Source organism: Prinia subflava, chromosome 8, assembly GCF_021018805.1.
Source record: "Prinia subflava isolate CZ2003 ecotype Zambia chromosome 8, Cam_Psub_1.2, whole genome shotgun sequence".
NCBI classification, from domain to species: Eukaryota; Metazoa; Chordata; class Aves; order Passeriformes; family Cisticolidae; genus Prinia; species Prinia subflava.
Genome location: NC_086254.1, coordinates 13854942 through 13868109, shown reverse-complemented (window position 1 = coordinate 13868109; position 13168 = coordinate 13854942). Strand labels below are relative to the sequence as shown.

General features: G+C 46.9%; 2 protein-coding genes across 10 annotated transcripts in view; both read left to right on the top strand.

Annotated features, from left to right (window-relative positions):
- The window catches only part of MYO9B (myosin IXB), a 42022-nt gene extending 36251 nt beyond the window's left edge, over nt 1–5771 (top strand). For 4 of the 9 annotated variants that reach the window (XM_063403199.1, XM_063403197.1, XM_063403198.1 and 1 more), the window contains 9 exons: nt 158–350; nt 669–797; nt 1387–1492; nt 2139–2270; nt 3199–3322; nt 3697–3744; nt 4204–4343; nt 4600–4727; nt 4876–5771. In XM_063403199.1, the coding sequence (XP_063259269.1) occupies nt 158–350; nt 669–797; nt 1387–1492; nt 2139–2270; nt 3199–3322; nt 3697–3744; nt 4204–4343; nt 4600–4727; nt 4876–5312 (1437 nt within the window). In that variant the 3' untranslated portion in view covers nt 5313–5771. Of the gene's footprint in view, nt 1–157; nt 351–668; nt 798–1386; nt 1493–2138; nt 2271–3198; nt 3323–3696; nt 3745–4203; nt 4344–4599; nt 4743–4875 lie in introns of all 9 variants that reach the window. The other 5 variants (XM_063403205.1, XM_063403201.1, XM_063403200.1 and 2 more) reach the window with 4 other exon arrangements.
- A 471-nt stretch (nt 5772–6242) lies between these two features.
- On the top strand, nt 6243–11500 carry USE1 (unconventional SNARE in the ER 1). Its single transcript, XM_063403353.1, has 8 exons — nt 6243–6401; nt 6548–6597; nt 7137–7215; nt 7821–7973; nt 8176–8194; nt 8905–8935; nt 9172–9334; nt 9539–11500. The coding sequence occupies exons 1-8, from the start codon at nt 6264–6266 to the stop codon at nt 9719–9721; spliced, it is 816 nt and encodes a 271-aa protein (XP_063259423.1). The 5' UTR covers nt 6243–6263; the 3' UTR covers nt 9722–11500.
- The last annotated feature ends 1668 nt before the right edge of the window (nt 11501–13168 follow it).

Here is a 13168-nt window from a genome sequence, read left to right as displayed (position 1 = left end):
CATTGCTGCAGCTCAGGAAATCTGCCTTATAATCAAAGCAACCCAGAATAAACCTCTCAGCTTTAGTTTCTGGAAGCAAAAGGCAGCTGTAGCAGGAATCCATGGCATAGCTTGGGGCAGGGAATTCCCAGCGGGGTCTCACCTGTGCCATCCGCAGGGCGAGCAGGACGCGGAGCGCCGGCACTTCGGGGTGTGCGTGAGCGCCCTGACCAGCGACGGGAACTCGGTGCCCGTGGTCATGGAGAAGCTGCTGGAGTACGTGGAGATGCACGGGCTCTACACAGAAGGCATCTACAGGAAATCAGGCTCAGCAAATCGGATGAAGGAGCTGAAGCAGTTGCTGCAAGAAGGTCAGGCAGTGTTGTCCACCCTTTGCACTTCATTGCATGATATCAGTTACCTGCAATTCTCTTCTGTCTGAAAGTATCTGTCACTTCTTAGTGTTTAAAAACAGCTTTTTGCTCACTGTGCAGGCTGTATTATTTTTTTTTTGGCTGCCAAAAGCTGTTTAGTACCTTTAAATTACTATCTTTTGCCTATTTTTAACTTCTGAGTTGCCTTTTGGATTCTGTGAACAGGAGTTTTGAATGTTTCTTATCTTATTTCTATGGGGTCTCGTTGTGTGCATCAAAGGAATGAACTGCTCTAAATAAAACGTTCCTTTTCAGACCCAAACTCAGTGAAATTGGAGAATTACCCTATTCACACCATCACAGGGATCCTTAAGCAGTGGCTGAGGGAATTGCCAGACCCACTAATGACCTCGGCACAGTACAATGATTTTCTCAGAGCTGTAGGTAGGTTTTAAAACGATTCTTTAAACATTTCTTCTTTAACTAGTTGTGTCCTTGGAAACAGGAATTCTTAAGCTGCTCATGCTGACTAAACATCTCCTTCCAGTGTACTTACAACAACGATTTCAGACATTTTACATAAAACACTTCTCAAGGAATTTCTCCTCTAGCTTACTTGATCTTGCTTCAGGGTTTTTTTTTAATTATTATTTTTAATGTATCACTTACAACTGCTCATTCTAAAAACTGTATAAGCATGTGAATAAGTTTCCTTTCGAGCAGGGTTTTTCTTCTTGTTATTCTGAACCAGATCTGGATATACAGATACTTTAAATCCCTAGATTCTTTTAACTTCAGTGGGATTAAGGCACCTTAGACAGTGTTGGAGGTCTTAGTGTGTCACCTGATGATTGCTAACAGCAGCAGCATCTGAAAATGCAGGATAACTGCAGTGCCATGAGGGGTGCTTTAACATTCAGTTATCACAGCTGCTAAATGAAATGACAGTAAGACTTAGCAGAATTTAGGAATTTTTAGCTTTCCACAAGCCTTGCACAGCAATTGGAATCTTGTGTTTTCTCTCTTTGTGCAGAACTGCCAGAGAAACAGGAGCAACTCTGTGCCATTTACAGTGTCCTGGAGCAGCTCCCACAAGCAAATCATAACACCTTGGAACGACTCATCTTCCATCTTGTCAAGTAATGAGTTTAATTTCTTTATTTGTAGAGAAACTGTGATTCTGATAAAGTGTCAAGCACCTTCAGTGTCAGTGTAGGGATTCTGCTGGTTTAGAAATAAAAGAATTGAAGCTGTAGTAGTGCTCACAGACAGGTGTGTGTTTGCTTCTGCCACCTGGGGTATTTGGATCAAACCAGATAAGGACAACTTTGAAGGCAAGGTAGATCTCAAAGCCTTGGTGAATCATCTGAGCACCAGGATTTAGAAAGAGGGGCTTGTAATGAGCTGAGGATTAACATATCCCAGGAGCAGGGATAAATGGTGCTGGTAAAGGGCCTGCTCTTACCCGAGGATCCTGGGGACTTTCCTAGCAGCCCTCTGAACATGGGCAGTTGGGATTTTTGAAGAGAAGATGCTGAATCACCAGACATTCTTTTGAGAAGCCACCAAACTCCCTTAACTCGGGTGACTCCCAGATCCTTCGATACATGAAGTGTTGTCTTAGTAGGTACGAGATAATTGTAAAGCTTCTTTGAACTCCTGTACATACTGAGTGTCCAAGAGGCCTCCTTACGTGTTATTTGGGAATGCTGGCAAGGCATGATCAAGGTGTTTGTATTCTAGAAAGGGCTGCTCAAAATCTCTTTCCTGGCTGTTGAATTTCAGAGTGGCTTTAATAGAAGATGTGAACCGCATGTCCCCCAATGCCTTGGCCATCGTGTTTGCTCCGTGCCTCCTGCGCTGTCCTGATACCTCTGACCCCCTGACCAGCATGAAGGATGTTTCAAAAACAACCATGTAAGTTTTGCCTGTCTGAGGAGAAGCAATGTTTTGGAATGGGATGGAAGGTCACTACCACCTGTATTTGTTACAACTTTATTAGTATCAAGCTGAGAAGCTGAGGTTCTAGAGTTGTTGAATTCTACCTCTGCCAGTGCTGCCAATTCATACACCCCTCTCAGACCTTCCACCTGTCTCCATTTTACTAAGCATAAAGTAGGATCATCTGTAAGTTGGGTTTGTGTTTTACATCAAGATAATCTATTTTTTGGGGGGCTTGTACCCTAATGATCTATTTTGCTGAGATACAAGGCATAATAAACAATGTGATCTAGAATTAAGCTGTCTCCTGCATACTTGGAACCCCCTGATGATCTCTTCTGCGTTGTGCTTTGAATTGAAGAAGGTTCTGTCCTTGACCCTCTCTGTTCTCCTCACCCTCCAGCAACTCTGGCTGTGAGAACCCCTCACCATCCTCACTGCATAGCTGGCCTTGCCTCTGCCTCCAATGAAAACAGTTTGAAAAATGAGCTTTTTGTAACTCCTTACTGACTCCTGGGGCCACAGAGGTGGAGAAGGGCAGTTGCAGGCTCGTTGTGTCTCTGCCAGCTCAGGGACAACAGGTAGAAGCAGCAGGAGCTGTTGGCAGTCGTGGTAATGTCTGTCTGCTCACCACTGTGTACAGCCAGCATGGCAGGCTGTGGTGATCCCAGGAGGAACATGTGCCATTACCTGTCACCATTACCTGTCACCATTACCTGTCCTGTTGTGCCTCCTCACCCCGTTCCCTTGCAGTGCTGCTGTGAGGGATGGGCTGGCACGCTGTGTTTGTCACATGTGTGTGACAAACACCCCCAGGCCAGCAGCAGCATTCCATGCCACCGTGGTTGTTTCAGAACCTTCACATAGTGTAAGGTAGCTCAATAAGCTCTTGCCTTTCTCACAGGTGTGTAGAGATGCTCATAAAGGAGCAGATAAGGAAGTACAAGATAAAGATGGAAGAAATCAATCAGCTGGAAGCAGCAGAGAGCTTCGCTTTCCGACGGCTCTCGTTACTTCGGCAGAACACGGTAAGGGTTGAAATAAAACACCAACTTCTTGGGGAGGCAGTGCTGCTTATCCTGTCCATCCATTCAGTGAGTCAAAAATCAGTGGGAAAAAAGTGCCCAAAGCTGTAGGTAGGAGCTAAATATAAAGCTCCACTGAAGTTCTGATAAATGAAGGGTGGGAATCTGCTTTTGTACCGGTCAGAATCTATTCCCGTGTATTTCTGTCAGTGGAACTAAGATTGAGTGTCTGACATGGCAAAAGAGTTCCTTCACTCCAGAGATGGCTGGTTTGCAAAAATATGCTGCATTCTAGGAGGGAGAATACTCTTTGTTTTTGTTCATACAGACCAAACTGTGTCTGCATATAGTGAATTTTGGTCTCCATCTCTCTCTAGCTCTGGCCTATAAAACTTGGGTTCTCTTCCCCTTACGAGGGGAAGCTGGTATGTACAACTGCCTGATTCCAGTGCATGGGTTACTCTTGCATGGCTAAAATACTTACACGGGTTGGAACTCAGTTTTAAACACTCTTTTGAACAATCAGGACTGCATGTACTGGTGCAATTTCCTCTCTGCATGCAGGGCTGCTTGCTTGTTCTATCACGACCTGGTATTTTATAGACACTGTGTGTAACTTACATTGGATGTAATAATATTACTCATTAAGTGACTACTAAAACTAAGCTGAGCCTGACAGATCACAAAAAGGTAAAGAATTCCTGGAAGTCAGGTGAATAGGAAATTTTCTCTTACTTCTTGAAACATTTGTATGGATAACTAACAGCTCTTCATCAATTCCATCAGCCTCTCCTTTGAGCTACTCATTTGTTTTCCACTCTGAAACTTGGGAGGGGTGTAGCTGCTTGTGACTGACAGGTGTTACATGTGAATCTGTCTTGCAGAATAAAAGCTCTCAGGTCAAAGGAAATGACAGTGGCACCTCAGAGCTGGACTCGGTGCACGAAGAGGAGGACGTTTCTGAAGCCAACAACCGGGAGAAGGAGATTCTCATTGATCGCATACAGTCAATAAAAGAAGAAAAGTAAGTCTCACTTTACCTTGTCAGGCCATGCCCTTTGCACTTAGAGGCAACACAGGTAGTAAAACAGGATGCTTTTTGTCCAAAAGGATCTATCTCTGTTCTGTAGGCCTTTATGAGGGGAAAAAGGAAAATACAAAGCACTAACTGAGGGAAAATACCATGAGCATTAATAGTTAATGACTCCATGCTTTACCTCTGATCATGAGCTGCATAAAGGTGCTTGTGCCAGAGGTGCTGCAGCCTGTGTTTGCTGCAGGGAGGACATCACTTACCGCCTACCTGAGCTTGACCAGCGAGGCTCTGACGAGGAAATCGTGGACTCGGAGACCTCTGCGAGCACAGAGAGCCTGCTGGAGGACAAACCAGGCCGGATGGATACCGAAGGTCAGTATTAAGGTAGTAAGTGCTTTTTTTTATTCTACACCTTTCACCGCGTACAGCCAGATGACCAAACATTATCTGGTCACAGTGGCTCGTATCGAGTTACGTTTTAGGCTTGCTATCAGTCTCTAAGTATCTTATTTCTTTAAAGCAATTATTGGATTACACTGCCGTGCTCAGAGCTCCAGCATGCCTGCCAAAGACATTTGCAAAGTGCCTTCTCTCCCACAAACCTCTTCAAATTCTTACTCTGCATCCCTGGCTTCAAGGCGCAGATACTCCTTAACACTGTCCAAGATTAAAGTGCCCCGTCGAACTCCAGTGATGCCAACAGCAAACATAAAACTTCCTCCCGGCATGTTCAAGTGTACAGAATCCCAGGAGGAGATTTTCGCTAAGGAAGAGTCTCTGATGGTGCAGCGGAGGGAGCAGCCAGCGAGGCGGACTGACAGCATCCACTCGGTGTACATTGCACAAGGGTCTGCACTGGCCCACGCTCAGGAACTCGGGGATGAGTACGAACCCACAGCAAAACTCAAACGCAGGTTCTCGGACCCTTACTCTCACATTCCCTGTGTGGAGAAGTGAAATTCTTCAGCTCTCCGCACTCTTCTTGAACATGACCACAGCTTTGGCTTTAACCCTTTGAAGGATGTGAACTTATTCATGGTCTTTTCAGTGGCTGCAGGGAAGGCAGCCTGGAAATGGACAGTACTGTCAGGGTTAAGCAAGGTTGTTTAAAGCAAATATTCTCCACTTTAAATTAAAACCTTGCAAAGAACGTAAAGCATAATGTTGAATAAAGTACACGGGTTGAGTGTACGGGAAACAAGCCCCCCATTCTGCTGCCGTGCCTTTTCCATTTGCCTTACGAAGGACTCTCGTGGGACCAACAGTGAGTTTAGGTCAATGTGTGTTGCCTTAATGTTTTGTATGATTTTATGACCATTTTCTCTATGGTTTACAGAACTGTTAATGTGGTAATAAGCCTTAACTCGGAACAACATTTATAAATCGTTTATTAAAACATTGCACTTTTAAAAAATACATGTGGTATTTTATCAATGTCTGCCTAACAAGCAATTTATTCCAAAGGAAGCCTTTAATCAGTTCACTGTTTTTATGAAGTACTGATGAAGTAGGGGGAAAGGGGAAGCGCTAAGGCGGCTGTGGTGTCATAGGGGAGGATTTTGGTGCTCCTGGAGCAAAGGCGGGACTCGCATGCTGGGTGTGCTGTGCGGAGCCGCCTCAGCTCAGTGCGGGGACAGCGCTGAGGGCGAGCTGCGATCCGCCATCTGCGCCTTGAGGCTCGGCCGTGCCCGGCCCCTCACGGCGCTGCGCCTTGTTGGAGTGAGGAAAGAGCTCAGCTCGGCACAGCGCTGCCCCAGCGGCCTCGAGCCGCGGCTGCCTCTGTGCCCGTGTACGGGCTTTGGCTTTGGGGTGGTTTGAGGGATGGTTTTGTTTGTTGTTTTTTTAAATAAAGCGGGGCGGTCACGGCCCGCCCGGCGCTTCCCGCCCCTCCCCGCGCCCCGCCCCAAGATGGCGCCCGGCGCTGAGGCGAGTTCCGGTGCCGCCATGGCCGCCACTCGGCTGGAGCTGAACCTGATGCGGCTCCTGAGCCGGTGCGAGGCGCTGGCGGCGGAGCGGCGGGACCCCGAGGAGTGGCGGCTGGAGAAGGTGAGGCCGCCGCGCCCCTCCCGCCCCGGCTCGTCCGGGGCCTCAGTAACCGAGACGGGGAGCGCTGTGGTGTTAAACTCACAGCCTCGCCCAGACCGGGTATTTCTCGTTAATCCTGTCGCTTAAAGTGTTGTTTCTGCCCTCAGTATGTGGCTGCTCTGGAGGACATGCTCCGGGAGCTGAAGAAGCAGTCCAGGTGAGCGCTCTGAGCCTCTGGGTGCCTGTTGTGGGCTTGTGCTTAGGGAACACGCCTCAGGGTGTGCCAGCGGAGCTTTACTTTGAATACCAGGAAAAATCATTCACTGAAAGAGTAATTAAGCATGGAACGAGCTGCCCAAGAAAGTGATGGAGTCACCATCCCTGGAAGTGTTCAAAAAGAGAGCAGATGTGGCACTTTGCAATATGGTTTAGTGGAAATTCAGTGGAAGGTTGGACTTGATGACCTTGGAGGTCTTTTCCAACATTAATGACACTTTGATTTGATAATCTCTTACGTGTAAGTCAGTCATAGCCCACAAACACCACTCCAGTGTGTGCTTCCCTGTGGAAAGCCTGAGCCCTCCCTGCCTAGGAAAAGGGGATTTGCAGAGTGTTGCAAGTGTATTCCCAACCTGAGACTATTTCTGCTTCTTTGAAGAACCATGTGGGGTTTTAAAAAAATCTGTTTGAAAAGAAGAACAGTAAAAAATGCCAGTAACCTTTGGCTTTCATATTATTAACTTTCAATTCCAATAGCAAGCCAGCCCCAGAACTGCTGAATGAATACTCCCGCAAAGTGGACTTCCTAAAGGGACTCCTAGAAGCTGAGAAATTGGTAAGATCTTCTAGTTCAGCTTGAAAATACTCCAGTATTCTGTGTTTATATTCATCTGTTGCCTGGTTCCTATGCTTACTTTTATCTTGCATCTCAAAATAACAGTTGTTGAAATCTTATTAGGTGTTGTTTGTGAAAGCCTGAATAAATATATTGGATTCATATTTTGCTGAAAGGTGGTATTGTATGAAACTTCTTTTCAAAAGCTGGAGGCAACACAGGTAGTAAAGCAGGATACCTTTTATCCAAAAGGATCTAACTCTGTTCTGTAGGCCTTTATGAGGGGGAAAAGGAAAATACAAAGCACTAGCCGAGAGAAAATACAAAGTATACATTGCCTTCATCCTTCCCACTCGTTTGCTGTGAGATGCAAGGGCAGGTGGTGTCCCTCAGGCCTGTCACCTCTCTGGGATGGTCCCAGGAGAGCTGGGAAATGCCAATAATTGGGTGACAGCCACCGAGGTGCAGTCAGTGCTGCTGCTCAGGCTGCCCTCACTGCTGGGAAGCAGCTGTGGGATTGCACCTTGTCCTTGTGGGTCACACCCCTGGTGCCTCACGCTGCAGAGTGTCACATCCACGACTGTTCCTGCTTCTCCCCACTGCAGTCTTCATCGACAGAAAAGGCTCTGGCAAACCAGTTCCTGGCCCCTGGGCGCACCCCGACCACGGCCAAGGAGAGAACCCCGGCCACCAAAACCGTCCACCTGCAGACCAAGGCGCGCTGCACGGGCCAGATGAGGAGCGAGCTGCTTGGCACAGTACGTGCAGCGCTGCTGCTGCTTTGCTGCTGTACACATTGTCCTGCTTGTGTGCAGCTGTGTCTCAGCAGTGTCCCAGCCTGGTGGGAAGTCGCCTCTTTATCTCTAAATCCTGGGTGCGGGCACTCTGCCAGGCCTGCAGGGCTGTCCTTTGTCACTGAGCCTTTGTAATCTGCTGTTTTGGTTCTCTTTCTCCTCCCAGGACCCCCTGGCTACTGATGGTAAGTTTGATCTGTTGTTTCCTCTAACTAGTCAACCTGAGTCTTACAGGGAGGGGAAGAAGGAGGTCAGGTGTTCAAGATTTCCCAAAGTGTACTTTTAATTTAGTGCCTCACTTCAAGGCAGCAGATTTTTAAAACAAACTAAACCAAAAACCCTGACAGATGAAAGCAGAAGTGTTGTTATCAGTGGTGGCAGGGACTTGCAGGAAGCTCTTTCTGTAGCATTCATGCAGAAACAGACATTCTAATTACAGAATTAGCAGGGGCAATTTATTGTTGCTCCTGTTCCCTTCTGCTCTGAGCAAACCATGTGATCCTGGGTGCTTTTGAGTAGGTGTTGTTCAGTTCCTGTGGAATACACAGCCATGTTATTCACGTAGGGAACTGGGAGGAATTAATTTGAGGTTTCCATGGCTACTGTTAGAGCAGCTGGAGCTGCGCCAATCTAACGTGTCCTGAAAGAACACCGAGACACACAGGCTGAAACCCTGCCCTCAGGGATGTGATTCAGCTGGGGTTTTTCCCCTCTTTTGAGGTTGTGTGTCCTCTTTTCCCTGCAGAAAGCAGGTAGGCATTTGACACCCATATTCCGTGGGGTAGAGGCTAAATAGGATTTGGATATCCAAAAATCCCTTCCAGGAGAATTGTTTTTTCAGCCTGTGACTGCATGGAAATTTATAACATGCTAAACACTTGTTTTATTTTTCCAGATTCTGAGGAGTTGAACATAAGGAAGAGAAAGTAAGTCAGAATTTCTCATTCCAGTGCTCAGTGTTTTGGGAACATTTTCCTAATGACCTTTAAATCTCAGTTATGCTTTAAATTGGGTGAAGTGTCTGCTCATAGAAACCAAAATATAATGGTTTCAGCTGACTCAATGGGCCTGGTTGTCTTATAGAGATGTAAAACCTGGGGAAAACCTGTGAGACTGACCCACAAGGAAGTGTAAATCCCTTTCTTCCCTGGTGCTCTTGCAGAGGCGTCCCATCAGACGAGAAGCAGTCGGCAGTGGAGCTGGATGCTGTGCTGCAGCACCACCAGGACATGCAGGAGAAGCTGGCCGAGGAAATGCTCAGCTTGGCTCGCAGCCTCAAAAACAACACTCTGGCTGCCCAGAACGTGATCAAACAGGACAACCAGGTAGCGCATGTTGAGCTGTGACCCCTCAGTCTGCATCCCACAGGGTTCCAGTGCTGATGTGTGAAATCCTGCAGCTCCATTCCACGTGGGATTGGAGTGGGGAGACTGGGGGCAACACCTGCCTGCAGCTGAACCTTTTCCCCCTTGGGGGAGGCTGCCAGACGTGGCAGCTGTGAGGCTGACACTGCTCTCTTTGCTCCACAGACACTGTCACACTCCCTCAGGATGGCAGACCAGAACTTTGAGAAGCTCAAGGACGAGTCCGACCGCCTGGAACAGCACGCCAAGAAATCCGTCAACTGGCTGCTGTGGATAATGCTGATTGTAGTTTGTTTTATATTCATCAGCATGATTCTCTTCATCAGGATTTTCCCCAAACTGAAATGATTCTGTTTCATTTTATTTAAGGCTGCCTGCAGTGTAGTGGGAAAGCTCAGCTGCTGTGAGCACTGTCACAGTCCATGTCCTTAAAGAGGACCTTGCATCTCCTCCCTGTGCAGGCAGTGGAGGCTTTCCTGAGGAAGGCTTTCCTCACTTGGATACTTCTTTACTTGGTGACTGTTGTTGCCTCTTGAGGGGAGAGCTGAGGTAACGATGAGAATTTACACTGAGCTGCTAACAAGTTCTTTAGTGGATAAATACAGTCATTTTTAATGTGGTTGTGACAAATGTTAGGACTCCTAAAAGGCGTTTAGTCAATACAAATTTAAATAACAGTTGAAGTCTTACACTCTTTCCTGTATCTTCACAGCTTTTCTGTACTGACCTAGGAGCTTGCTGCCAACAGGATATTTAATTTCAGTTCTGTACATACACAGCTGCAGGTGTAGGAAGAGAATTCTGTTGTTCAGGTGCTTGCCTGGCTCAGATTCAGAATATCAACAGGTAAAACTCTTAAACTCTTCTCAGGCTCACCTTTTTCCCGGATGGGTATTTGGAACTTTGGACTTTAGCATCTTCTGCAGTTCAGAGTTACTGCAGGCCTGGAGTTGCTTTCTGTGCAGTGTTTGCTTCCCCTTCTGTGTGTAAATATTCTCATTTATTGTTGTAAATATTCTCATTTATTGTTGTGTTGATGCCGTTGGTGAAGGAAACGCCGTGACCCTGCCACCCTCAACTGTGCACACAGTGCTGCAGGTGGCACAGCCTCACCTGTGCAAACAACTGGAGGATGAGGGCAAAGGAGGGTGGTGTCTTCCAAATGGAAATAACAGTTTAAAAAATATCCAGCCTTCCTTTTTGAGCAAATTATTCCTGTTAAGAGTTGCCTTAAGAGTTCACTAAAATAAAACAGAGAAAAAGTAAACTCGTAACTTTTAAAACACTGCTGCTGCTAGAAAAACTTGGAGTCTGCAATGAAGCAGGGTTTTTGTGATAACCTGAGAGTGTCTGTAGGTGCTTTTGATAAGCTGAAAGCAAACCCTTGTGCATCCCTGCTGGTCAGGTGTGTCCCACGGGGGAGGCGAGGGGCAGCAGGTGACCCTGGCTGTGCTCTGGAACCAAACCACGGCGTGTTCCAGGCCTGGCTGCTGGTCCCAGCACAGGGGATGGTGGGGGGAGAGCTGTTTGTCACAGCTGGGCTCTCAGGAACATCCCAAAGCTTTGAACACATCCCACAGCACCAGGCTCTGTGTCAGAGCTGTGCTCTCCTGTACAAACCCATCTCTGGTGATAAAGACAGTTAACTTTTTTTACACAGAGTATTTCTGTTCATTTAACACGATGTTTGCAATGTAGTATGCCACTCATTTATGGATTATCAAATGAATAATTAAATTATGAGGTACAGCTTTTAATTCCAGCTACGCAGATATCTGCAATATACTCCTGTTTTACTTAGCTTGAATTTAGAGAAATTTATAGTTGTAGCAATCAATTTATGGACATTTCTACTTTTCCCAGTTGTTTTCCTTCATCTGTATGTAATGTTTGACATTTCACTGTGCTTCATTAGTCAATGCTGTGTCACCAAATTATTTTTCAATTCTAATTGTTTAGTACTTTCCCTGCAGGCATTTCAATGCTGAGCTCTTCTCTTAAAGGCTGAATGTGGTGCTGGAATTGGTTTTGTGTGTAAGATTTTGGGATGCAACATTAATGCTTCATCATCTATAACATTGTTCTCTTTATTACTTGAAATAAATTATTTTTTCCTATCTTGCAGAAGATTTGGTGCATCATTGCAGACAAGTTTAAAACTGAATTTTGCTATCAGCAAAATGAGTTGCCTATAAGTTTTGGCACTTATAAATTAGGAAATTTTTGTTTGGAAAGACATGAAAGGAGCTGCTAGTGATAGCTTGTCTCCAAGAAAAATTCATCTGTCCAAGTCACAGGTACTGATTTACAAAGAAACCTGCACGGAGTAAATTCAGAAACCACTTAACTTTTGACCATTGACATTTCGTGGCTGTTTGTTATTTTGAATGAACGGCCAGGAGTGAACCCTGTACCACCTTTTGTTATCTCCAGAGGCCCTTGAGCACTGAGCCTCTGCTTCCTGGGGCTTCTCCCCCAGGTGGGAGAATATTCCCTCCTTCCCCCAACCCAACCACTGCCTCAGCAACCCCTGCACAAACAGGCTGCGTTGTTGCCTTTGCTTTTCTCCAGTTCATTTAGCAATGGGAGTCATTCAACACCACTTTGAAGATGGGAGCTGGTGTTATTTAGAATAAACAATGACTAAGGGCTTTGTGACATTTCCCAGATGAATGACAGTTTTTATTTTTGGCTGACCTGTGGGGGGTGGTGGGTGCTCTGCTGCTCCAGCCCTCAGCTCCATTTCGTGGCACAGGGCTCTGTGCATCTCTCCACAGAGGAATAGGTATAGAATAGGTATAGAATATGTATAGAATATGTATAGAATATGTATAGAATATGTATAGAATATGTATAGAATATGTATAGAATATGTCCTTCTGTGAGAGTTGCTTAACTTTCCCAAAAGCTTGGGAAATCCAGATGGGGAGATGTTTATCAGGCACAGGGCTGGGCCTTGCTTGGCTTCTTGACAGGCTCCCTGCTTTGAGACAGCAAGGAGCATTTAACCAAACCCCTTTTGGAGGCTTGGGTCACGTTAGGCCGGTGGATGCAGCCATTGGAGTCTGGCAGCAGCAGCGACCCTGGGCCAGCCTCAGCTTTTCTGGCAAACGCCCTGGGGGCAGAGGCTCAGTGGGTTACAGTGCTCAGGGTCCCCTCACAGCCAGGGGGGATGAGCTGGAAGGATCCTGCAGAGGCTCCGTGGGTTCAGTGCTCAGGGTCCCCTCACAGCCAGGGGGGATGAGCTGGAAGGATCCTGCAGAGGCTCCGTGGGTTCAGTGCTCAGGGTCCTCTCACAGCCAGGGGGGATGAGCTGCAGGGATCCTTCACAGGCTCTGGGGAGGGTGCAGGAGTGGCAGGAGCAGAACGCTGGATACAACGGCTCCTGTGGCTTTTGGGCACGTGTTCCCTTGGGTTTTCTTTGCACTTTGTGCATCAGATTGGAGAGGCTGGGAGCAGCTTCCCCAGACTGGGAGCTGTTCTGCCAAAAGGGAATATCCTGTAAAGAGTGAAAAGGAGTGGGCAGAGCAGGGTTCTGTTCCCAACTGTTCCCTGTGTGACACCAAGCATCACCTCCCTTCTCATTGTCTGCTGTAAACCTGCCATGAAACCTCAGGATCGAGTCTTATAATCTGTAGTTGTGATCCAGATTCTTTTATGAAACAAATTGTTCCCTGTCAGGGTGGGCAGGCCCTGGCACAGGGTGCCCAGAGCAGTGTGGGACAGGGATGGGATGCTTGGAGCAGCCTGGGACAGTGGAAGGTGTCCCTGCCCATGGCAGGGGTGGGAATGGGA